The following is a 25,562-nucleotide window of genomic DNA, read 5'->3' on the forward strand; positions in this document are numbered from 1 at the left end:
GTGACATACAGGTATCAACCTTGCGCCGCAGGTCTGACTCAGGCGTACATACTTGGCGCAGCTCATCGTACATTCCCTGTACAGCAGAAGAGGTAACTTGAAGGTCCTCAATTATTTCATTTAGCTCCTCCTCGGAAACTTCATCTGATAACATTTCTTTACTGATTCTTGCATGATATCTCCACTTTTCATATGTCATTCTGTACTTGCGTTCCATTGTTTTCAGTTTTTCATTTTGGAGTTCTTTTCCTTTTTCAGTCAAGCTTCGAATTCTTTCACTTCTTCGTAGTGTTTTTGCTTCTTCTTCAGGAGTAAGGTGAACATTTTCAACTTGGGCAGATGGCTCAGCTTGCTCCTCTTGCTTGTGTGTTTGTGCATGTGACATCTTATCAAGTGAGTAAGTGTGCAAATATTTAGGAATATATATTTTAGACAATATTTTTAACTTGTTTAAATTTTCAAATGTAATAAGCTTATCTAAACATGAAAGTCAAATGATCTGTCACTAAATTAAATAAATGAAATTTAAAAACACTTCAAGCCTAAATTGCAATGGAAAAACATTTAAAATAACAATAATAATACTGATGAACTGTAGTATTAACTTTGCTTTCAAATATTTTAACCCCTTAAATGAACTTTTTTTTTTTTTCTTTTTAAATAAGTCACAAAAACATTTTCTTGATATCTAACAATATAGTAGAAACGCCTTAGAATTCCAAAGATAACAAATAACTTATTTCCTTAGCTGCAACCTTTAAATCCCCTTTTTACACTATTTCTTTACTTTTTGGAAATTAACTTTCTGGGATTCAATGGACCAGCTGCGCTTCCGACAGTCTTTTCATCTGCTTGCCTGCATGCGGTAAGGAAATGGGCGTCGGCTTCCTCGTGCCTCTCGGCTCTGCTTAGCGGGCTTCACGCTGCAGTCTCCTGTCTCCTCCCCGTGTGGAGCAGTCGAGTTCTCACTGTGACTCTTCTCATGACAACACAGGTCGGGTTACAACGGGCGTTTATTTGCACTTCTGCAGGTCATCACACTTTTTGTGGGACATTGCGTGCCTTCGCTTTCATTACGCCGTGAAAACTATAACAAAAATTATACACGTTTCAGGAGAAATGAACAATACAAAATAACACAAAAACAAGCATAACAAATACCTCGTTTCCGCTTGTCAAGAAAAAGAGTCTCTTTGAGTCCAAAGTAATCTTTTTTGCAGCTCTTTCTCCCAGCTTGAACTCTTAATTGCTGCAACCTCGTGAGCAAAAGACGTGCTCACCTGCGGCCAACATAAAAGGCTCAAATTCTCGCGAGAATAATACAATTCTTCTGAACAAAATCAAACAAAATTCACTGTACACTCCAAAGAAATAAAATTAAATCACCAAATATTAAACATTTCACAACCCATGAACTTCAATAAAATATATAAATTTAAACTGCATTTACAATTACCGTCCTCCGTAACACACAACATGAATGCGCGCCCACACTGCCCCCCCCCCCATTCTCTATCGCGCACGCGCTTGCACACACACACACGCGGGGGCGCGGCCCCAACACATACACATTCCTCTTCCACTACAGTGGGTACAGACCATCCCGACTCCATTGCCTTCTTAAAATGAGTAGATTGTAATTGTGCTGCTCCTTGGTGAAAATAAATGTAATATTACAAAAAGAGCTCCGCTTTTGACAACACTGTTGTTGACATCCATTGTTAACGTTTGCTCCGCAAACAACAAGTGACGTCGTTCACCGTTGAGTATTCTTCTGGCTTCTGCGCATGCGGGTCTCGTTTGGGTCGTGTCACGGTCACACTGGAGATCACAAAAGTTTGGATTTACTTGGAAATGTGAACGGTCTAACAAACAATTCAGATTTTTTCAAAAAATCCGAATTGAGCATTAAGCCCTGCAGTGTGAACGTAGCCTAAGGGCCGCAGAGACTGTTCATGTTTTTAAAGGAAGGCTCAAGACCTACCTTTTTAATTTAGCTTTTAGTTGAATTTTAGGATTTTTAATTTTTTTATTATTATTATTTATTTATTTATTATTATTATTTTCAAAATATTTTAATTATTTATTTTTCTTTTAACTAGTTTTATATGTGTATGTAAATACATTTATTTATTTATTTATTCTATTAATTTTTAAGTCGCTCTTACTATTTCATATGCCTATTAAGGTTTATGTAATTATTTGTTTTTTGTCTATGTTTTATACATATTTTAATTTTATTCCTTTTACATTTTATTACACTCCAGTGTTTCCCTCTGAGGGATCCTCCACATCAGTGACTGACCCTTCTCAGTGAGCGGGGTCGCTGCAGTGGGATCTCCTGGGTCTGACTCTTTTGATCGGATCTGGGGGGTTCTGTGGTAGTGTTCTCCGTGAACTTGGGTTGGGGGGTCGCTGGTGTGGACATGTCCCCAAAATATCGTTTCCCCACGTCAGGACAAAGCCTGGTCTCTACATTCTATCATTTTATCACTTTTTTATTTATTTATTCATTTATTTATTGATGTGTGTGTGTGTGTGTTTTTGTGTGGGGGGGGGGGGTCGCACGGTTTGTCTTGTCATCTTGTTTTTAAATTTTATTGTTTTTTATGCACAGCACTTTGAGTGACATATGTTGTTGAAAAAGTGCTATATAAATAAAGGTTGATTTGATGATTTGTATTTATTTTATCAATCTAGACTTTGAAAACTGTTTGACCTTGTTGATTTTTACACTGCACAACTTTTATACAGAGCCAGTGGGAAATCGTTACCATTCAACATCCAGAAACAGTTGTTAGAAAATGAAGGAGGCTACAGACTGAGGGGATGTAGGAACTTCAAGATCAAACTGATCAGAACCACAAAGAAAAGTTTCTGTGTGTCGGTGTGGCACTAAACTCTGGAACGGTTTAAGAAATGAGCTCAAATATTCAAGAAAATGTAGAAAGAAGGGCTGCACGGTGGTGCAGTGGTTAGCGCTCTTGCCTCACAGCAAGAAGGCCCCCGGTTCAAGTCCCGGCTGGGGGACGTGAAAAACAGAACATCAAAGGGGGGCCTTTCTGTGTGGAGTTTGCATGTTCTCCCCGTGCATGCGTGGGTTTTCTCCGGGGTCTCCGGCTTCCTCCCACCATCCAAAAACATGCTTCATAGGTTGATTGGCAACTCTAAATTGACCATAGGTGTGAGTGCAGAAGTGAATGGGTGTGTGAGTGAGGACATTCTACCCTGCAACAAACTGGCGACTTGTTCAGGGTGTCCCCCCTGCCTTCACCCACAAGTGGCCGGGATAGGCTCCGGCAGCCCCGTGACCCCGAAAGGGATAAAACGGTATAGAAAATGAATGAATGAATGTAGAAAGAAACTCTGATTTCAGGATATGAAGACAAGAGGATTTAAGGATCAACAGGTGATTGAATAATTCCAAATCAATCGATTGTGGTGAAATAATCAAAGCTCTTTTAATTACAACCACTGAGTGTTACATTGTAATGTGGAATAATGATTACTGAAATGTTTGAATTACAATCAATAAGTTATTAATTTTGTTTACTTGATCTGCAATGTGAAGCAATAATTACTAGTTTAATGTGATCATGTGTTCTAATGATAATCAATTATTATTACATATCGGTACCGTTACTGTTTACTGAAATCATGAATGAATGTTTTCTGAAGATCATCAATCATTTCTAGGCACTGGATTTAGTTACTTGAAGAGAATCTATTGGATCAGAACCGGATTTAAAACTCTGTAAAACTATCAAATGAATGGACTCAGTGGGGGGGGGGGGGGGGGGGGGGGGGGTTATATAAGCTCGCTTCTTCCCGCTCCTTTTCAAGCAATAAATCAAACTCTACTTATACCTCAGTTAATGATCACTGTATATAATTAAGCATATATGATTTAAGGGACATTTTTGTGTTGTTTTCTGTCTTTTGAATCTATGCATTTCATCATTTCTGTAATGAGTTTGATAAATATGTGTAAACTCTTTATTGCTTTGTCTACAATGCTGGAAATAAATCAATAAAATCAAATATATAACCCAAACGTTCAGTTTCTCCAAGTCTGTTTTGTTTTTACTTCTATGCATTCCGACGTATTTAACTGTGGATTTAATCAGAATATTATAAACATTCAATAATGTTCATGTTTAATGGGTTCAATGGGTCAGATCTCACATTTGTTTAGGTTCAGTTTGAGGCCTTAGGTTCAGTTTTTGAAAAGATGTCAATAGTTTTAGGAATCTTGGGATGTCATGAAGATTATTCAGGAAAATTGTTGTATGGTCGGCTAGTTGGCTTATTGAAAATTCAGCATTTTCAACTGACAGCTTACCAAAGTCAGTATTTTTGATGAGCAAAGACAGCATTTCTGCTGCTGCAGTGAATAGAAGAGGTGAAATGGGACGACCTTGTTTTCTACCTTTGTTGATGTTAAATCTGTGAGACGTCCCCTGAGGTAAACAAACAACTACTGGTTTCATAGTGAAAGGTTTTAACTGTATTAACCCTTGTGCTATCTTAGATGACCCCACCCCCCTTCCATTGAGGTGTTCTCCCTACCATGACAAAGGTGGATAAAGGTGGAAAGATTTCATGTAATCCATGGACACCAGTGAAGATCACAAATCATTGAAGAAAAAAGGTTCAGAGCACTGTCTAGTGGGTCTAGATGACCCAACTCCCAATGTTAAAGTGCCTAGGATAGAACAAGGGTTAATACATTTGTTACCAAAACCAAAGAATTGCAGAGTTTGAAACATGAAATTATGCTCAATCATATCAAAGGCCTTGTAAAAATCTAAGAATAGAATAAAACCGTCTGTCTCTATGAGATGTTCATAGTCAATCATATCCAGAACAAGGCCTAAGTTATTATGAAGTGAGCGACCTTTAATAAAACCAGACTGCGTTTCAGAGATTATGTCTGACTTGAGTCTGTTTGCAAATATATGCGTTAGAAGTTTACAGTCAGTATTCAAAAGAGTTATAAATGATCTAGACATGTTGGGTCTTTACCCAGCTTAGGAATAAGGGTGATTCCACGATGTTTCATTGTATTTTAGAGATCCATTTTGAATAATTTCTTTAAACATTTCAAAAATTAAATCTTTGATTTGCTCCCAGAAGAATTTCCAAAAGTTACTGGTCAGTCCGTCACATCCTGGAGCTTTATCCTTGGACAGACAGCTTACAGCTTCTCTAATTCCTGCAAAGTTATTTCTGAATCACAAGAGTTTCTAAAATTGTCATCAATCTTAGGAATCAAACCTTTAATTGTCTGGAAAAATGTTTCAGTGTGGGACTCAGAATAGGATGACGACTACAGTTTATTATAAAATGATCTTATTTCTTTAGAGATCATTTGAGGATCAGAGCATCTGATTATTAATATGAAGTTTCTTTATAGCATTCTTCTCTAGATTGCAGAAATCAGATGTTCTCTTTTCACCAAGCTCCACCCACTTTGCTGGGATCTGATGAAAGCTCCTTTTGCTTTTTTAATAGAAATATCGTCAAGAGAACACTAGCCGCGGTTACATGGGCAGAATATCTTGATCGGATCAATGGTCGGGTTAAAATTCACCCGTGCACATGGGCACAGAAAACCTTTTTCCGATTAGAACAAACGTTCCCATGGCTCACACTCTCGTTCGGAATGAATCATCTGGGCATGCGCAGTAGTGTAAAAATCATCCGTATGCGGAAATAGGTCCCGTTGTAAACAAACCGCTGCCCCAGACATTTATGCAGCAGCTCGGTAACATACGAGACGATCTTCCAAACGAGCTTTTTTTAATGTCATGAATATTATGAATTGCCTGTTCGCTCATCGTTATATTTTTTTTTTTCCAACAATATGTTTATTGTTTTTTCTTTTGTTGTTTTTTTACATTCCAACACACTCAAACACAAACTAGCACAAAATTAAAGACAAAAATAAAAATATATAAGGACAAAAAAAATAAAATAAACAATAAACATTTTCCTCTCAGACACCGTAGGCTGTTAGTCTTATAACATATTCAATATGAGTTTGAATACTTAAACACAAAACCTTGATATGTTTCTGCAGAGACTTTCCCAGAAAAAAGAAAGTAAAACAGTAATAAAACAGTAATTCAGCTTATAGTTCACAGTACAGGGTACAAGCTAAAGTTTCAATCATCACTGTCTGACAGATCGGTCCCCTCAACAAATGTAATAAATGGTCTCCAAACTGCTTCAAACGAGTTCTTTTTTCCTTTTATGAAAAATGTTATGCGTTCCATCGGCAGAACAGTTAGCATCAGTTTAGTCCATTGTTTTAGTGTTGGTCCTGAGCAGTTTTTCCAGTTAATTGCTATTGATCTTTTAGCCTGCAGTAAACACATGTCTATAAGTGATTTTTCTGATCTGGTATATCTATTGTCTTTGGGATAGATTCCCAAAATATAAAAGGCTGGTTCCAATGATATTTCTTTTGAGATAATTTGTTTAATGGTTTCTCTGATTACAGACCAAAACTGCTTTATTATTCTACAGTCCCATATACAATGAAAAAGTGTACCTTTTTCCTCATTGCATTTTGAACAGGAGTCTGGTATGTTGGCATTGAATTTATTTAATTTAACAGGCGTAATATAAACTCGCATCAGCCACTTGTACTGTAATAGCCTCAATCTTGAGTTAATTGTTTGCTTTTGTGCCTTTGTGCAGGCTTTTTGCCATTCTTCTTCTGATATATCTGTTCCTAGGTCTTTTCTCCATGCATCAAGTTTCATTTTTGCATTTTCTTTTGAGTTAGTAAGTATTAAATTATAAAATTCTGATATAGCTCCTCTCTTATTGTCCTTGGTAACCAATTCTTCTAGTTGAGATTTTTGTGGTTTTAAAAGGGTTCTTTGTTCTGTTCTAATAAAGTTTCTTAATTGTAGGTATTTGTAAAAGTGTTTTCTATTAATGTAATATTTTGATTGTAGCATTTCAAATGACATCATGTCTGAGGAGCTATCTGGATACAGATCTTGTATTTTTTCCAAACCCTTCATTGCCCATTGTTTGAACACTGCATCTGCTTTGCCCGCTGTAAATTGCTGGTTTGCCCAAATAGGACTAAGCTGTGATAGCGTATTTTGTTCTTTTATAGCTTTTTTTACACTATACCAAACATTGATCATGTTTTTAACCATTGGATTATTAGTTTTCTTGTTCAAGTTAGCTTCCAAGTCTGAAAATATAAAAAGAGGCAAAGGTGGGGTTAAAGTTTGGTTTTCCATTTCTGTCCATTGTGGGGCATATTTTTTTGTAAAATAGTATCTTATTGACCTAAGCTGTGCAGCCCAGTAATACCACATTATATTAGGGCATTGTAGTCCTCCTTCATTGTAAGGCAGATGGAGGAGTGATAGCCGTATCCTAGGTTTTTTGTTTTTCCATATAAAACACAGAATCATTTGTTTTATAATTTTGAACCAACTGTCAGGAGGTGGCAGAGGGATATTTTGGAAAACATACAGTAGTTTTGGTAAAATGTTCATTTTGTAGACATTAATTCGACCGATTAGTGACGTAGGAAGTTGCATCCATCTATTAATACTGTCATTTATTTCTTTTGTTATGGAATCATAATTATTTTGAACTATTTGTACTATATTTGGAAAAATGTTTATACCTAAATATGTAAACGATTGGACTGAGTTGAAATGCGTTATTACTGTTGGTGGCCCTTCTCTTTGATTCTCGTTCAGCAGTAAAATGGACGATTTAGTTTTATTTATGGTGTAGCCAGATATGTGACCATACTCTTCGATTAATTGCAGTAGAGCAGGTATAGATGAGTCTAAGTTTGAGAGATATAGAATTATATCATCTGCGTACAGTGACAATTTATGTTCAACGTGATTAATCTTAATACCAGAGATGATTGGATGAGCTCGCACTGCTATGGCGAGTGGCTCTATTGCGAGGGTAAACAGCAAAGGTGACAAAGGGCATCCCTGCCGACACCCACGTTTAATTTCAATAGGAGCAGAGATATTTTTATTTGTTAAAATTTCAGCAGTTGGATTTGTATAAAGTAGTTGAATCCATTTGCGGAATGTTTCACCGAAGCCGAGTTTTGCCAACACATTAAAAAGAAAAGGCCATTCTACCTTATCAAAGGCCTTCTCTGCATCCAAAGAGAGCAGGGCCTGGTCTGCAGTGTCTTCCAGTCCATGGATGATATTTAACACTCTGCGGACATTGTGCAAGCCCTGGCGTCCTAAAATGAAACCATTCTGATCCCTATGAACAACATGAGGGAGAGTATTCTGCAGACGCATAGCCAAAATTTTACAGATTATTTTTAAATCAGAGTTTAGTAGACTTATAGGTCTCATGTTTTCACATTTATTACTTGGCTTTCCTGGCTTAGGTAGTAGGATGATTAGAGCACAGGTCATAGATTTAGGAAGGGCTCCATTATTAAATGATTCTTGAAGCATGTCTAACATTGGCTTTAGAATTTTATGTTGAAATGTTTTATAAAAGTCTATTGGAAACCCGTCCGGTCCAGCCTTCTTTCCAGAGCACGTATTTTCTATGGCCTTTTTAATTTCCTCTACAGTTATATTATCTTCTAGCTGCTGTTTGAAATCCCCTGGAATTACCGGAATAGGTAGTCTATCAAGAAATGCATTTTGAGCTTCATGGTTTACTTTATCAGAAGAGTTATAGAGATTGCAGAAAAAGTTTTTAAATTCTGTATTTATTTCCTTTGGGTCCACTATGGTCATGCCACTTTTGTTAATTATTGATGTTATGTTTTTTTGGGCCTCCAATTGTTTAATTTGCCAGGCTAAGATCTTTCCAGGTTTGTCTCCCTGTTCATAGAAAGTTTGGTTTAACCTCAAGATATCCGAGGCTGCACGATCTGTTGATTCTTTATTGTACTCAGCTCTCAAAATTTCTAATTCTTTTTGAGCTTGCTGATCTTTTTCTTCATAAACTTTCTCCTCAGTTGCTTTTATTTTTTCTTCCAATTGTATTCTTTTTTTGCGCAATTCTCTTGATTTTGATGACGTAAAGGAAATTATATGCCCTCTTAGAAAAGCTTTAAATGCCTCCCATCTTACACTGGCTGAAGTTTGAGTAGTGTTTATAGTAAAATATTCATCGATTTTATTACCTATAAATTCAACAAAATTTTCATCTTTAAGCCATTTTAGGTGCAGACACCACCTGGGTGGATCCATTTTAAGGTTATTATGAGAGTATAAGATGTTACATGGGGCATGGTCTGATATTGTTATACTATCGAAAAAACATTGTTTTATATTGGATAATAATTCTGCTGAGATTAGAAAGTAATCTATGCGAGAGTATGTGTTGTGAGTTTTAGAATAACAGGAATACTCAATATCTTTGGGTCTTGTGTGGCGCCAGATGTCTACAATTTTTAATTCCTTCATAAAATTCTGGATAATATTCCTACATCTTTGGTGAGTTTGGTCACATCCAGATGATCTATCCAAAGAGGGATCCAAGACACAATTCCAATCTCCTCCTATGATATTATTTCCTGGGAGTGAAGAAATGGTTAAAAAAAGGTTTGTAAAAAATTTGTCATCATCTGTGTTAGGCCCATACACATTCACCAGATTGATAGTCTCTTTTAGGATGGAACCCTGAAGAATCAGATATCTGCCAAGTGTGTCCTTAATAACATTTAGGACTCGAAAAGGAACAGATTTATGAATTAGTGTGATAACGCCACGTGCTCTTGAGATATGAGATGCTGCATATAGAGACCCCTGCCATCTTCTGCTTATTTTGACATTATCCTCTTCCAGAGTGTGAGTCTCCTGGAGGAAAACAATTTTGGACCCAATATCTTTTATCCTATTCATAACCTGTTTAATTTTGTTTGTTTTGTTCAAGCCCCTGCAGTTCCAAGATGTGCATTTAATTTCAAAGTTGTGTGTCACTTAAGCGCTGTTAGATAAACTTTGCTGCATTTATTAACAGGTCTGAGAGGTAAAAAAAAAACACATGGACAATATCTCCTAGGAGATGAACAACATGAAGAACAAAACCCCTTTTTTCCCAGCTAACTGGGCGCCCCCCCGATACATTCTGCTTCCAGCCGCAGTCCATTACGAACTTATTTGTTTGTAGAAACAAACCCCTAACCCCACCCTCCTCTGCTAGTTTTATGAGCAAATTCTATCCTTTAGAAATGCAATCAACTGCTCCTTTAACAATTTTGTGTGAAGTATATTGTTAGTATTATTATATATACATACATATATACAATATTATAGTTTTCTAAATGTATTTAGGATAGTGTTGACAAATGTTTTAACATAAAATAACTTTTCCTGCATAGTAATATCTTTCCCTGTACTTGCAAACATGGTAAAATAAACTTCAAACCCAAGTCCACACTCTTAATACTTAAGGTCAAGCTGTATTTTTTATTACTTCAACCAGCTGTCTCCTTTACACTTTAGTTAAGAGTGGTAGTAGTAAAAATGAACTTATCCTATGTATTAAGCCGTTACCGTATATTTACTTTGTGAGGCAAAATTTCCATTAAGTAGTTCTTTAATTTACCCCTTTGTCTTCTTGGATCTTGGATATGAAGCTCTGGGCCTCCTCTGCGTTGGTGAATTTGTGCACAGCGTCTTTGTACGTGACCACCAGTGTAGCTGGGGATAGGATCCCATGCCTCAGTCCAAGCTGGCGCAGATGCTGGCGTGCGGTGTCGAACTGCTTACGTTGTTTATGTACTTCTGTTGCGACATCGTTGTAGATTCTCACACGCTGGTTCTTATACAGGATTTCCTTTTTGGATCTTGCTGCTTTGGACACCAATTCCTTATGACTGAAGTTAAGAAACCTCATAATCAGCGTTCTTGGGGGTGCATCTGAACTCCTTTTCGGCCCAACCCGATGTGCTCTTCCAATGGTTAGAGGCTGTCGCAGTTGAGCAATATCCAGGGCTTCAGGCAGCCAGCTTTCCAAAAATCCACATATGTTGGAGCCTTCGGCACCTTCAGGCAGATTAACAAGACGGAGATTATTTATCCGTGATCTTGTTTCCAAATCAATTATTTTCTCCTCCAAATACTTGTTGCTTTTCACCAGCTTCACAACTTCAGCATTAATGCCTGTTTGTATATCCTCCACAGAAGAGAGACGCACCTCTGCCTCATCCATCCGCCCCGTGCATTCAGTCACTTGCCTTTGTGTGTCTTCAATGGCTTTCATAACACCGTCAAACCTTCCGGAAAATTAGGACCTTAATCCCCGGATTTCCATAAGTATCTCCTCTTTGAAGGCAAAAAGTTGGTCGTTGCTTATCTGGTGTTGAGCAGAGCTGCCCGGTTTATTTCCTCCGGCAGCGGTCGCCATTCTCCTGGTGACTGTAGCAGATTCCTCCTCGCACGCGGTGTTAGCTGTTGTGCTAGCTCTAGCGGTTAGCTTTTCCGTCATTGGCGACCCGAAGTCCGTCAATTTAGATTGTGCGGATGGCTTTGGCTTGTCTTTACCTCCTTTGCCTGTGGCGGGCATTTTCACAGATCTATCTTGCTGTTTGGAGCAATTCAAATCGTCTGTTTAACGGATAGTTCAGTGTTTGTTAGAGAGCAGAGTCGAGCGTGACTTTCTAGTTACCGGCCATTTCCGGAAGTCCCCTCATCGTTATATTTAATCTGTGTGGTCAGTGCTTTTTTGTGGAAGAATTAAGCTGGACGAAAGCTTAGGACAGACTAACACGGGCTAACATCATTAGCCTGATGGATGGACACAAAATCCAGGACCGTGCAAGAAACGCAGCAATCTGCAGCTTTCTAAGGACTGAGCGACATTTATTTCTGCTCTGAAAGTTCACACAGACCGCCCCAAAGCCACTCTGTGGGCTAGCGGCCCGAGCTCTGTTCGAACACGGTTCCTCCTGAGTCCTGCAGCCGCTAACCCAGAGCGGCAGGGCGGCTCGCAGTCTGAATTCTCCCACACATAACAAAACAACAAAACGCACACGTAAAAAAGCCCCCCCCCCCGACACAAAATTATTAATCCAGCTGCTCTGCTCACTCGGGTGCCAGTGGACCGAGTGAGCGTCAGGGGGCACGAAGCGCTCCTCCTCCGAATCTCCCCCGTGAGGGGTGTAAGAGAGGGGAGAGCCAGCGGGGCGAGAGCGGAGCGGCGCTTTTCACGGGGCGTCCGCAGAGCTGGTCGGTCCCGTATGCGCTCCAAAGCTTTCTCACAGCGAAACACCTTCTATGCGTGACGTAAACCAGAGCAGCAGTGACACACGATCGGAATGACCGTTTACATGCTCCACGATCGGATAAACGATCGGTATAACCCACCTATCTCAATCGGAAAGATATTCTGATCCGAATGAGTCTGACCGGGGCAGAGTATTCCCAACGGCGCGTTTACATGACGCATTTTCTTTCCGATCAGGCGTTCATTCCGATTACTTTTGCCCATGTAAACGCGGCTACTGTAAAATACTTCAGTGTTGTTTATCATTGAAAACAGGCTTGGAACAAATCTGGTTTAACTCATAATTTCAGTTTATTTTGCTTATAATGTTTTGATATTAATTTGATATTAATTGATATTTAATTTTAATCGTAATTTGACATACTTTGAATTGAAAGATTTCTAATTTATCAGTGTAACATTTTAGAGTTGAATCAGGTTTTATTGTTTCTAATAACTCAATAACATCCTTACAGAAATTTTCATTAGTGAGAAGTGAGGAATTAGATTTCCAGAGGATTATTGGATTTGAGAACTGACTTTAAGTTCAAACAGTCATGAGTCAGAGGAGCTGCTGAGATGTTAACGTCTATTTAAAGGTTATTTCAGACTAGCCAGAAGTCAATCCGAGATTTTGAAGATCCATTAGGTCTGAACCAAGAGAATGTTTGTCTGAGAGGATTTTTGATCCTCCAGGGGTCAGAAACATTAACATCAAGACAAAAGTCCCGTAAAGTTGGATTAATATGATGGGTATTGAACTTTGAGGGTCCTCTATCCAGTCATTCATCTAGAACCATGTTATAATCACCACCAATTACTACAGTATTTGTACAGTACTTATGATTGAGACGTTTGATATGTTTTGTGATTTTTGTTCATAATCATTTGTTTTGACTAGGAATATTATAACCATAGACATTGCATAGGATCAGAAAACCATCATCAGTTTTAAGAACACAGATGAGCCAGTGGCCGTCATCATCAGAGATACGGGGAACCACTTTGATGGACAGTTTTAAAGAGCAAAGCAACAGAAGATTTGTTTGTACCGTGACAGAACAGGATTCTATTTAGACCGGAACTGTTGGTCTGCTTTAACAGAATGAGTTTCCTGCAGTAGAATGCAGCTGGCTTTACATTTTTACAGAATAGGAACATAGATTTTCTTTTGACATCGTCTCGTAAACATTTAAGGAAACAAAGTTAAAATTAGACATGAAACACAAAAAAAACCAATAACACAAAAATGAACAAAAAGTTACTTACTTAGCTAGTTACTGAAGGTGAAAGTGAGCGGTTGGAATTCAGATCCCAAACAACATTGTAATGCAAAACTAGACCTCAAACTTTTAGAAAAAAATACTTTAAAACTTATAACTTTCAAGTTAACAACAACAGAGTTTCACTTTCCTCTGTGAACTTAAGGTGTGGAAAAAACGGAGCAAATGAAGTTTATGCTTTAAATAACAAAGCATGTATGATAATTAACTCCAAACGTATAAAGAAGAATAAATAAAACACAGCTAGTCTGGAGACAAACGGACTCCATTAGCGTTCCCGATGTGGCCCCGATAGCAGACGTTCTGTCCCGCAGCTCTCCTTTCTCCATTTTGGGCCAGACAGCAGCTCTTGATTCTCGGTCGGATTTGCAGAAATCCTGCTTGAAGAAGATTCCCATCTCTTGACAAACCTTTGCATCCTTAGAAACCGTCCAGAAGATGTGGCGGTAGTGCCTCATGGAGAACTGGATGAGGTTTTGCCGGTGCCTCCCGGTTTCTCTCCTCCAGCCGATGTTCTGTGTCCACAACCATTTCCAACAGCGAGCTGTGCTGTGGCGCCATCTTTGACCGGATCTCCAGGACTTCTTTGAGGATGTTTTCCTCGCTTTGTTCTTTTAAACCTTGTAACTTCAGGTTCCAGCGCCGTCTGTCATCTCTACGTTTTTGGATGCGGGAGTCGGCTTCTCCGTTGCAGGCTTTTCCCGTGCCATTCTAGGAGCTCTTAATATTGCTGTTGTTGTTTTTCCCACTTCGTTCTTGTCTCTTTACAGTGGTAAGACTTGAGAGTAATACAGAAAAAAGCAAAACTATTTCAGCAGTTTGAAAATGAGGTCAAAAGGGATATTTTGGGACCCGATCGTCGCAGCTCACAAAAAGTTGACCGCACAGACCGCCATCTTAGCTCCTCTCTCGGTTGATCAGAATTAAGTATGCTAGGAGTTGAGTACATAAAATGAAAGTTTTGGGTGATATTGGAAATCCTTGCCTTTTTCCACATTCTGGGTGTTAATTCTGACTTAACAGTGATGTAACTGTAAATTTCAGTTTAGAACATTTTTATAATTAAGCAACATTTTTTTCCAAATCCAAAACGTTCCAGCGTTTGAAATAAAAAGTTATGTACAGAATCAAAGGCTTTGTAAAAGTCAATAAATAAAATGAGACTTTCTGTTAAGCATAGATTGATAATCCATCATGTCCAGAACTAATCTAACATTATTAGCCTGACTACTATTGCTTAATTTAAGTGTTATTTGGGTTAATATTCACATCTAGCACCTTTTATTAGCGAATACACTAATGTTAAACCGCTTGCTGTTCACTTTTCTCAGTTTGCTAAATAAGCTACTTGTCTTTAGCTAAACACCGCTAGCCCTAGCTTAGCACTTTTTTAGCATGGCTTCCACCCTCACCCCCCTCTCTCCTGCCCCCCCCTCCACCTCTGTACTCCTCCTTCAGACCCCCCCCCCCTTCCTTCAGTGCCCTTACCCCCCCTCTCCGTACCTTTTTTTCCTATTCTCCGTCCAGTCCGACAGTAAAAAGATAAAAATGTAATCAATAAAAATAAGAAAAAATTGAAATAAGGAAAAAAAACCTTCCCGGGAGGTTCACCAATCAGATGACGGCTTTCTCCGTCTGCCCCGGATGAAGCAGGCTCGTCATTTCCGGTTTACTGTGACAACATGGCGATGCTTGGCAGGGTCGTGGGCAGGCTTCGGTTCGGAGTCCGAACCCGACCTTCCGGCTCCTTCCAGGCCTTTCTTTGCTCCGGAAGCCCCCCCGCGGACAGAACCCGGTCCGGTTTCGCCGCCGCCTTCGACCTGCAGACGGAGCTGCGGCGGGAGGCGGAGGGCTCCGCGGCCGGGCTGCCGGGCGGCGCCTCCGCCTCCGGACAGGAGCAGAGCTTCGCCGCGCTGCTGCGCCGCTCTCCGCTGATCCAGATGGGACCGGCCCACGACAAGGTGGTGGTGGGGAGAGTCGTCCACGTCGTTCAGGACGACCTGTACGTGGATTTTGGGGGGAAGTTCCCGTGCGTGTGCCGGCGGCCCGCGGACGGGGGGGAACAGCTGCAGCGGGGCTCCAGGGTCCGCCTGCGCCTGCTCGAACCGGAACTCACTGCGCGCTTCCTGGGAGCCAGAACCGACACCACGCTGCTGGAGGCGCAGGCTGTGCTGCTGGGCCCGCTGGACGGCCGGGACCCGCACAGCCGGGAGTAGAACTGGACTCGGACCTCCGGACCACAAACTGGAATTGGCCGCATGGATACTGAGCATGCGCAGAAAGACTCAGGATTGCACAGATTTTTTTATTTGCTCTTTATTAAGTTCAGAAGCAGAGCGGGGGGGGGGGGGGGGGTGTCTGTTTTGATCCTGACTCGTTAGACACGCCCCTTCCGTCCCTGACAGCTGATCACGTGATTCGATGTCTGTGACGGTTATTCATCAGAATTCTGCAGGAAAAACAATAAAATTGTTTCGACTGAACTTTTCTATTTGAGTTTTTTTTTGGGGGGGGGGGGGGGTGAAGTCGTGAAATGACGTTTCCTGTTCATCTCCAGAAAATGTTCTGATTTAAGAACCGTAACCATAAGACAAGTTCTGAGGCACTCATTTCAGGGTTCTTTCCTGCAGATTGGTGACGGTTCTTGAGTTTCTCTCAGAACCTCTGGTTCTGGTGGGTCTGCCTCCTCTGGAGTCCGGATGCTCCTGGAGCACCAACAGAATCCTGACTCCAGGAGGGGGGGTCGTTAGTCTGGTTCCTCCAGAACAACAGGTTAATAAGAAGGTAGTTTCAGTTTGGCTCCGCCCGTTTGGCCGGAGAACACCTGTAGAAGGTGGAGCATAGACGGAGGTTTGCTAACTCCCAGCATGCTTTTCTTTGGGATTGTCCCTCAAATCCAAGCAGCTGAAGGTGATTGAAGTTAAAATTGTCCCACAGAGCAGACACGTCTGGATTATTGTTCCTTTAGTTTAGAACCGACCCAAACGTTTCTTTTACTTTGTTTTACATTTTGTTGAAAAAACGGCCTTCGGCTGCAGATGCTGCCCCCTCCTGCAGGGGGGGCTGTTGTTCAGTCTGCAGAATAACTGCCATTCAAGTCTTAATGCACATTTAGGGGGGCGGTGTCTAGTAGGAGTTTGCATCTGAACAAGGATGTCAGAACCAGAACTTTCCGAGGTTCTACCTTTTTCTGCTCTTTTCACAGCTTGGGCCGCTCATGGACACCTGCACAGGTGAGCCTGGAGCTGATGGAAGACATGCAAGTTAGGGGGATGGGGTTACAGGTTGTCATGCTGAAAGCGCAGCTGGCTCCGCCTCTCCTCCTGATGGGGGCGCTCTGGTGTTTTAGCCACACATGGTCACAAAGAGCCACTGGGAAGAAAACAAAGAGCTTCTGTTAGTTACGGTTCTGCTCAGTGCGACGAGGTCCAGTTCTCTGAGACCCGATACCCCCAACGATCTTTTTAGCAGTCTCACCTTAACCCTTGTTCTATCCTAGGCACTTTAACATTGGGAGTGGGGTCATCTAGACCCACTAGACAGTGCTCTGAACCTTTTTTCTTCAATGATTTGTGATCTTCACTGGTGTCCATGGATTACATGAAATCTTTCCACCTTTATCCACCTTTGTCATGGTAGGGAGAACACGTCAATGGAAGGGGGGGTCATAGGATAGCACAAGGGTTAAGACATTTGCATCGTGGGACTGCAGACCTCCAGGTGGAGCCGTGGTACCAGAAAACTACTCTGGAGCACTACCTCGTGCTCATAATAATAATAATAATGGATTGGATTTATCTGCGCTTTTCAAAGTTCTTACATTGTGTCCATTATTCATTCACTCCTCATTCATTCTTGGTGATGGTAGCTACGGTTGTAGCCACAGCTGCCCTGGGGCAGACTGACAGAGGCGTGGCTGCCATTTCACGCCTACGGCCCCTCTGACCATCACCGGGATCATTCATGCGCATTCACACACCAGTGGAGCCACACTGGAGGCAAGGAGGGGGAAGTGTCTTGCCCAAGGACACGATGACAGTTGGCTGGTGGGAGCGGGGTTCGAACCGCCAACCCTTCGATCATTGGACGACCCGCTCAACCGCCTGAGCCACTGCCGCCCGATCATGTCAGCTTCAGGACCAGACGCGGGTCTCCTTCATCTCCACTTCTTCCATACCAGAATCCAGTCTTTCCCTTTCCCTCTGGTCACCTCCTGTTGGTCCAGATCCCGTGCGTGGTGGTCTAGACCAGTGTTTTTCAACCAGTGTGCCGCGGCACACTAGTGTGCCGTGGGAGATGGTCAAGTGCGCCGTGGAGAAATTGCCCTCATTCACTGATCTAAAAACATTTTCCATCTCCAGGAAATCAGCTCTTTGTTCATCAAAACAGGTCCTGATAAAACACTGAGTAGTTAGGAATATAAAAGATCTTAAAATTATTTTTTCTTTGTGTTTATTTAATTCTATTAAAGACATTTTCATAAGAATGACGGTAAAGCGATTTAGCTGCAGCTATAACTGTGTAAGGAAAAGCCCCGCCCCTTTAACTGTCTCCGCCAATCATTCTTGAAGGCTTAATCACACGTCATCAGTCTGACCAATCAGAAGTGGTTAAAGTCTTCACTTCCTTGTTCTTAATTCTGCTGATAAAGTCGCTCAGTTCTAACAAAAATACCAGCTAAAGCTCGTCTTTAGCTGGTGGTTCATCTCTTAGAAAAAAACAGCCGCAACTTCCTGCTTTTTCTGCCACAATTATCACAAAAATCCACGTGAGATTGCGCGGGGGGGGCGCTGTCGATCAATACAGACCATGAATTTATGATTTTTTTTTTTTTTTTTTGGATGCTGGTGTGCCGCGGGATTTTTGTCAGAGTTAAAGTGTGCCGTGGCTCAAAAAAGTCTGAGTCAAGCCACATTTTATCCTTGACAATAATCCCGCAGCACACCGGCATCCAAAAATTAAAAAAGGAGAAACTCTATAGTTTGTATTGATCTACAGTCCCTCCATGATCTCACAGGCATTTTTGTGATGATTGCAGCAGAAAAAGCTGGAAGCTGCAGCTGTTTTTCCTAAAAGATGGAATAAAAGTTAAGTTAGTTTTCAGTAGTAGGTCTCCCCTCCAGTCATCACACATCTGGCTGTGTGAGTTTTGTTCTCTGCCTCTATCCATTGAAATGACTATTGTTGTTATATCAAGTAAAGTCGAATTGTTGATGAGAAGAAGTTATTGGTTGGAACGTGACCCTGCTCCCCTGGTTGTGAGGACAGACTGTAACCAGCTGGTTTTACCGCCTGTTTCCATGAACCGGTTAGCGGGTTTGTTATCTTCAGCTACCTGCAGCATGTTCAGCTCCACGGTTCCTGTCCCGTCTCGGTCCAGTCCCTGGAAGGTCTCTGATGGAGACACAGACACCACATCATTCCAGAACCACCCTTCAGGGCATTGTGCATGTTCAGACGAGCGTGCACATACTAAACATGGCCACCAGTTTAACCAGGCAGCAGATGAAGTTGTCAAAGTCGATGGTCTCATTGTCAGCATATCGAGCGACCAGCATCTGGTACAACTTGTTATTTAGTTTAAACCCTGTGAACAGAACCAGTCCCTGTCAGAACCATCGCACACAGTGGGCTTGAATGATAAAAAGATAGCACAACAGAACCTACCGCCGTTTTCCAGAGCCAAGCGCATTTCATAGGAGTTCATGCAGCCAGACTTATCCAGGTCAAACTCCCTGAAAATTCCCTAAAACCAAAAAAGAACTACAATGAAAGATCCACAAGGTTCTAGGTTGGACAAGAGCAGAACTCTGGAGCTCAGAAACCGCTCGGTTCAGGTCCAGTATCACATACAACCACACTTAGAGTCACTTTGGACCAAGCTTTGACCTACCAGCCACTTTCTGATGTGGTTCCAGAGGATTTGAAACTCCAGCAAGCCAAGCCGAGCACTCCCATCTTTCTGAGGTCCAGTTAAGCTTCAAACGGGCTCAGTGAAAAAATAAAGTACAGATCTGCATCTGTTAACCTAGAAGGCCTTACATGGAATGGCCCCGTCCTATATTAAGGACCTCATAGTCCCTTACCATCCAATCAGAACACTTCACTCACTAAATGCAGGACTGCTTGTGGTTCCTAGAATTAGTAAAAGTACGGTTGGAGGTAGAGCGTTTAGCCACCAAGCCCCTGTTTTATGGAATAAACTCCCAGCTCATGGAAGAGAGGCCGACTCAGTTTCTACATTCAAAGTTAGACTGAAAACATTCCTCTGTGGACAGGCTTATTGTCAGACTAGTTAGTATTCAGAGATTATTTAACTTAATGTGTTGAAATTAAACTTAATAACAATAACTATTTGTTTTAAAAGGCTGCTAGAAGTTGAAGCTGGGGTAACTATGGTGCACTGGGGTTCTGTCCTCTTTTCTCTTCTACTTCTACCCTTCCTCTCCTCTATTCTTGATCATTATTCATCATTTAGTTCTCCATGCCTCTGTTTGGTACAGTGATTCATGTATTGTCCCTCTTTTCCTCTCCCCTCCTGGGGAGTGGGAGTGCTTCCAGACTCCAGTTGGTTCATCCGTGCTCCAGTTCCTGACCGTGTACCTCGTCTCTGCTCCTGCTCCTACACCTGGCTGTGGTTCCTGTCTCCGGCTCGACTCGCCCCCCGACTGTCCCCACAACCACGGCTGGATGAAGCTCGTCTGCTGGACTTTATATATGTAGTTGTAGATTTAGATAAGTTAATTCTTCTCTAAGAGTTCTGGTAAATCGCCTGTCCGTCCTGGGGGAGGATCCCTCCTTCATGTGGACACCCCTGAGGTTTCTTCGTTTTTTCCGGAATCCGTTTTTTTAGGAGTTTTTCCTCACAGAGAAGGAGGGCGGGGATGTCCAGTTTAGTTTATTGTAGTGATCAGCTTTTGTATTTTAGATCTGATATCATGTTTTGTAGATTTAGTGAAGCCTGTTGAAACAACTGTGTTGTAATATTGGGCTGTATTAATAAAACTGAATGAAACTCAAATAGATTCTCAAGAACATGAGACAGGATACATCCATGAGGCTGACCATAGCTCTGCAGGACTCCAAGCTGAAGCCATCAGTCTGCAGATCTTTGTCTGCAACACAAAACCAGCGTAACTGAAGAGGTGGATGAGGAATAAAAGAACACAACTCAAACGAAACAACGGCAGATTGTAGATGCTCAGTCACAGTTAGGTATGGATGGATGGATGGATGGATAGATGGATGATGGATGGATGATGGATAGATGGATGATAGATGGATGATGGATGGATGGATGATGGATGATGGATAGATGGAAGATGGATGGATGGATAGATGGATGATGGATGGATGCATGGATGGATGATGGATAGATGGATGATAGATACATGGATGATGGATGTTGGTTGGATGATGGATGGATGGAAGGATAGATGGATGATAAATGGATGATGAATAGATGGATGATGGATGTTGGTTGGATGGATGATGGATGATGGATGGATGGATGGATGATGGATGGATGATGGATGGATGGATGGATGATGGATGATGGATAGATGGATGATGGATGATGGTTGGATGATGGATGGATGGAAGGATAGATGGATGATAAATGGATGATGGATAGATGGATGATGGATGTTGGTTGGATGGATGATGGATGGATGGATGATGGATGATGGATGGATGGATGGATGATGGATAGATGATGGATGGATGGATGGATGGATGATGGATAGATGATGGATGGATGGATGGATGGATGATGGCTGATGGATAGATGGATGATGGATAGATGGATGATGAATTTTGGTTGGATGATGGATGGATGGATGATGGATGGATGATGGATGGATGGATGATGGATGGATGGATAGATGGATGATGGATGGATGATGGATAGATGGATGATGGATAGATGGATGATGGATGTTGGTTGGATGACGGATGGATGGATGATGGATGGATGATGGATGGATGGATGGATGATGGATGGATGCATGGAAGGATGGATGGATGATGGATGAATGGATGATGGATGGATGGATGGATGGATGGATGATGGATAGATGGAAGATGGATGGATGGATAGATGGATGATGGATGGATGCATGGAAGGATGATGGATAGATGGATGATGGATGTTGGTTGGATGATGGATGGATGGATGATGGATGGATGATGGATGGATGCATGGATGGATGGATGGATGATGGTTGAATGGATGAATGGATGATGGATGATGGATGTTGGTTGGATGACGGATGGATGGATGATGGATGGATGATGGATGGATGGATGGATGATGGATGGATGCATGGAAGGATGGATGGATGATGGATGAATGGATGATGGATGGATGGATGGATGGATGTTGGTTGGATGGATGATGGATGATGGATAGATGGATGATAGATACATGGATGATGGATGTTGGTTGGATGATGGATGGATGGAAGGATAGATGGATGATAAATGGATGATGAATAGATGGATGATGGATGTTGGTTGGATGGATGATGGATGATGGATGGATGGATGGATGATGGATGGATGATGGATGGATGGATGGATGATGGATGATGGATAGATGGATGATGGATGATGGTTGGATGATGGATGGATGGAAGGATAGATGGATGATAAATGGATGATGGATAGATGGATGATGGATGTTGGTTGGATGGATGATGGATGGATGGATGATGGATGATGGATGGATGGATGGATGATGGATAGATGATGGATGGATGGATGGATGGATGATGGATAGATGATGGATGGATGGATGGATGGATGATGGATGATGGATAGATGGATGATGGATAGATGGATGATGAATTTTGGTTGGATGATGGATGGATGGATGATGGATGGATGATGGATGGATGGATGATGGATGGATGGATAGATGGATGATGGATGGATGATGGATAGATGGATGATGGATAGATGGATGATGGATGTTGGTTGGATGACGGATGGATGGATGATGGATGGATGATGGATGGATGGATGGATGATGGATGGATGCATGGAAGGATGGATGGATGATGGATGAATGGATGATGGATGGATGGATGGATGGATGGATGATGGATAGATGGAAGATGGATGGATGGATAGATGGATGATGGATGGATGCATGGAAGGATGATGGATAGATGGATGATGGATGTTGGTTGGATGATGGATGGATGGATGATGGATGGATGATGGATGGATGCATGGATGGATGGATGGATGATGGTTGAATGGATGAATGGATGATGGATGATGGATGTTGGTTGGATGACGGATGGATGGATGATGGATGGATGATGGATGGATGGATGGATGATGGATGGATGCATGGAAGGATGGATGGATGATGGATGAATGGATGATGGATGGATGGATGGATGGATGGATGATGGATAGATGGAAGATGGATGGATGGATAGATGGATGATGGATGGATGCATGGAAGGATGATGGATAGATGGATGATGGATGTTGGTTGGATGATGGATGGATGGATGATGGATGGATGATGGATGGATGCATGGATGGATGGATGGATGATGGTTGAATGGATGAATGGATGATGGATAGATGGATGATGGATAGATGGATGATGGATGGATGATGGATAGATGGATGATGGATGGATAGATGGATGATGGATGATGGTTGGATGATGGATGGATGAATGATGGATGGATGACGGATGATGGATGGATGATGGATGGATGGATGGATGGATGATGGATGGATGGGTGATGGATGGATGGATGGATGATGGATGGATGCATGGAAGGATGGATGGATGATGGATGAATGGATGATGGATGGATGGATGGATGGATGATGGATAGATGGAAGATGGATGGATGGATAGATGGATGATGGATGGATGCATGGATGGATGATGGATAGATGGATGATAGATAGATGGATGATGGATGTTGGTTGGATGATGGATGGATGGAAGGATAGATGGATGATAAATGGATGATGAATAGATGGATGATGGATGTTGGTTGGATGGATGATGGATGATGGATGGATGGATGGATAGATGGATGGATGGATGGATGATGAATAGATGGATGATGGATGATGGATGGATGATGGATGATGGATAGATGGATGATGGATGTTGGTTGGATGATGGATGGATGGAAGGATAGATGGATGATAAATGGATGATGAATAGATGGATGATGGATGTTGGTTGGATGGATGATGGATGATGGATGGATGGATGGATAGATGGATGATGGATGATGGATGGATGGATGGATGATGGATGATGGATAGATGGATGATGGATGATGGTTGGATGATGGATGGATGGAAGGATAGATGGATGATAAATGGATGATGGATAGATGGATGATGGATGTTGGTTGGATGGATGATGGATGGATGGATGATGCATGGATGGATGGATGATGGATAGATGATGGATGGATGGATGGATGATGGATGATGGATAGATGGATGATGGATAGATGGATGATGGATTTTGGTTGGATGATGGATGGATGGATGATGGATGGATGATGGATGGATGGATGATGGATGATGGATGATGGATGGATGGATAGATGGATGATGGATGGATGATGGATAGATGGATGATGGATAGATGGATGATGGATGTTGGTTGGATGACGGATGGATGGATGATGGATGGATGATGGATGGATGGATGGATGATGGATGGATGGATGGATGATGGATGGATGCATGGAAGGATGGATGGATGATGGATGAATGGATGATGGATGGATGGATGGATGGATGATGGATAGATGGAAGATGGATGGATGGATAGATGGATGATGGATGGATGCATGGATGGATGATGGATAGATGGATGATGGATGTTGGTTGGATGATGGATGGATGGATGGATGATGGATGGATGCATGGATGGATGGATGGATGATGGTTGAATGGATGAATGGATGATGGATAGATGGATGATGGATGTTGGTTGGATGAAGGATGGATGGATGGATGCTGGATGAATGGATGAATGGATGAATGGATGATGGATGGATGGATGAATGATGGATGTTGGTTGGATGATGGATGGATGGATGGTGGATGGATGGATGGATGATGGATGATGGATGGATGGATGGATAGATGGATGATGGATGATGGATGGATGATGGATAGATGGATGATGGATGTTGGTTGGATGGTTGGATGGTTGGATGGATGATGGATGGATAGATGGATGATGGATGCATAGATAGATGGATGATGGATGTTGGTTGGATGGTTGGATGGTTGGATGGTTGGATGGATGATGGATGGATGGATGGATGGATGATGGATAGATGGATGATAGATAGATGGATAGATGGATGATGGATGTTGGTTGGATGATGGATGGATGGATGATGGATGGATAGATGGATGATGGATAGATGATGGATAGATGGATAATGGATGATGGATAGATGGATGATGGATGTTGGTTGGATGATGGATGGATGGATAATGGATGGATGATGTAAGGATGGATGGATGGATGGTTGATGGATGGATGGATGATGGATGATGGTTGGATGATGGATGGATGATGGATGAATGGATGATGGATGGATGGATGGATGGATGGATGGATGGATGGATGATGGATAGATGGATGATGGATGGATGGATAGATGAATGATGGATGGATAGATGGATGATGGATGATGGATGGATGAATGATGGATGGATAGATGGATGGATGGATGGATGGATGATGGATGAATGGATGAATGGATGATGGATGGATGATGGATGGATGGATGAATGATGGATGTTTGATGGATGGATGTATAGATGGATGATGGATGGATAGATGGATGATGGATGATGGATAGATGGATGATGGATGATGTATAGATGGATGCTGGATGTTGGTTGGATGATGGATGATGGATGATGGATGGATGATGGATGGATGGATGGATGGATGGATGGATGATGGATGGATGAATGATGGATAGATGGATGATGGATGGATGGATGAATGATGGATGG

At 41.7% G+C, this 25,562-nt stretch overlaps 2 protein-coding genes and 2 long non-coding RNA genes across 4 annotated transcripts in view; 1 reads left to right on the forward strand and 3 right to left on the reverse strand.

The window, feature by feature from the left end:
- Window positions 1-997: 997 nt before the first annotated feature.
- Window positions 998-1,282, reverse strand: LOC144992550 (uncharacterized). The gene is made up of 2 exons (XR_013656595.1): window positions 1,162-1,282; window positions 998-1,087 (listed from the first exon to the last, which is right to left on the reverse strand). It is a non-coding gene; the product is annotated as an uncharacterized LOC144992550 (long non-coding RNA).
- An 11,249-nt stretch (window positions 1,283-12,531) lies between these two features.
- Window positions 12,532-15,167, reverse strand: LOC144992549 (uncharacterized). The gene is made up of 2 exons (XR_013656590.1): window positions 15,030-15,167; window positions 12,532-14,304 (listed from the first exon to the last, which is right to left on the reverse strand). It is a non-coding gene; the product is annotated as an uncharacterized LOC144992549 (long non-coding RNA).
- On the forward strand, window positions 15,167-16,009 carry mrps28 (mitochondrial ribosomal protein S28). The gene has a single exon (XM_023953549.2). The coding sequence runs from the start codon at window positions 15,209-15,211 to the stop codon at window positions 15,740-15,742; it is 534 nt and encodes a 177-aa protein (XP_023809317.1). The 5' UTR covers window positions 15,167-15,208; the 3' UTR covers window positions 15,743-16,009.
- LOC111947154 (calpain-1 catalytic subunit) overlaps window positions 16,003-25,562 on the reverse strand; it is a 34,064-nt gene continuing 24,504 nt past the window's right edge. Inside the window, exons 17-22 of the mRNA XM_078949300.1 lie at window positions 20,577-20,641; window positions 19,420-19,488; window positions 19,194-19,272; window positions 19,000-19,113; window positions 18,862-18,920; window positions 16,003-16,898 (exon numbers count right to left, since the gene is read on the reverse strand). Coding sequence (XP_078805426.1) covers window positions 16,872-16,898; window positions 18,862-18,920; window positions 19,000-19,113; window positions 19,194-19,272; window positions 19,420-19,488; window positions 20,577-20,641 — 413 coding nt within the window. The 3' untranslated portion in view covers window positions 16,003-16,871. The remainder of the gene's footprint in view (window positions 16,899-18,861; window positions 18,921-18,999; window positions 19,114-19,193; window positions 19,273-19,419; window positions 19,489-20,576; window positions 20,642-25,562) is intronic.

Source organism: Oryzias latipes, chromosome 1 (genome assembly GCF_053564925.1).
Source record: "Oryzias latipes strain Hd-rR chromosome 1, Olatipes_Hd-rR_3.1".
In the NCBI taxonomy this organism is placed as follows: domain Eukaryota; kingdom Metazoa; phylum Chordata; class Actinopteri; order Beloniformes; family Adrianichthyidae; genus Oryzias; species Oryzias latipes.

Excerpts from the sequence above, each read along its gene's own strand:
- mrps28 (XM_023953549.2), top strand. The coding sequence starts at position 15,209 with ATGGCGATGCTTGGCAGGGTCGTGGGCAGGCTTCGGTTCGGAGTCCGA.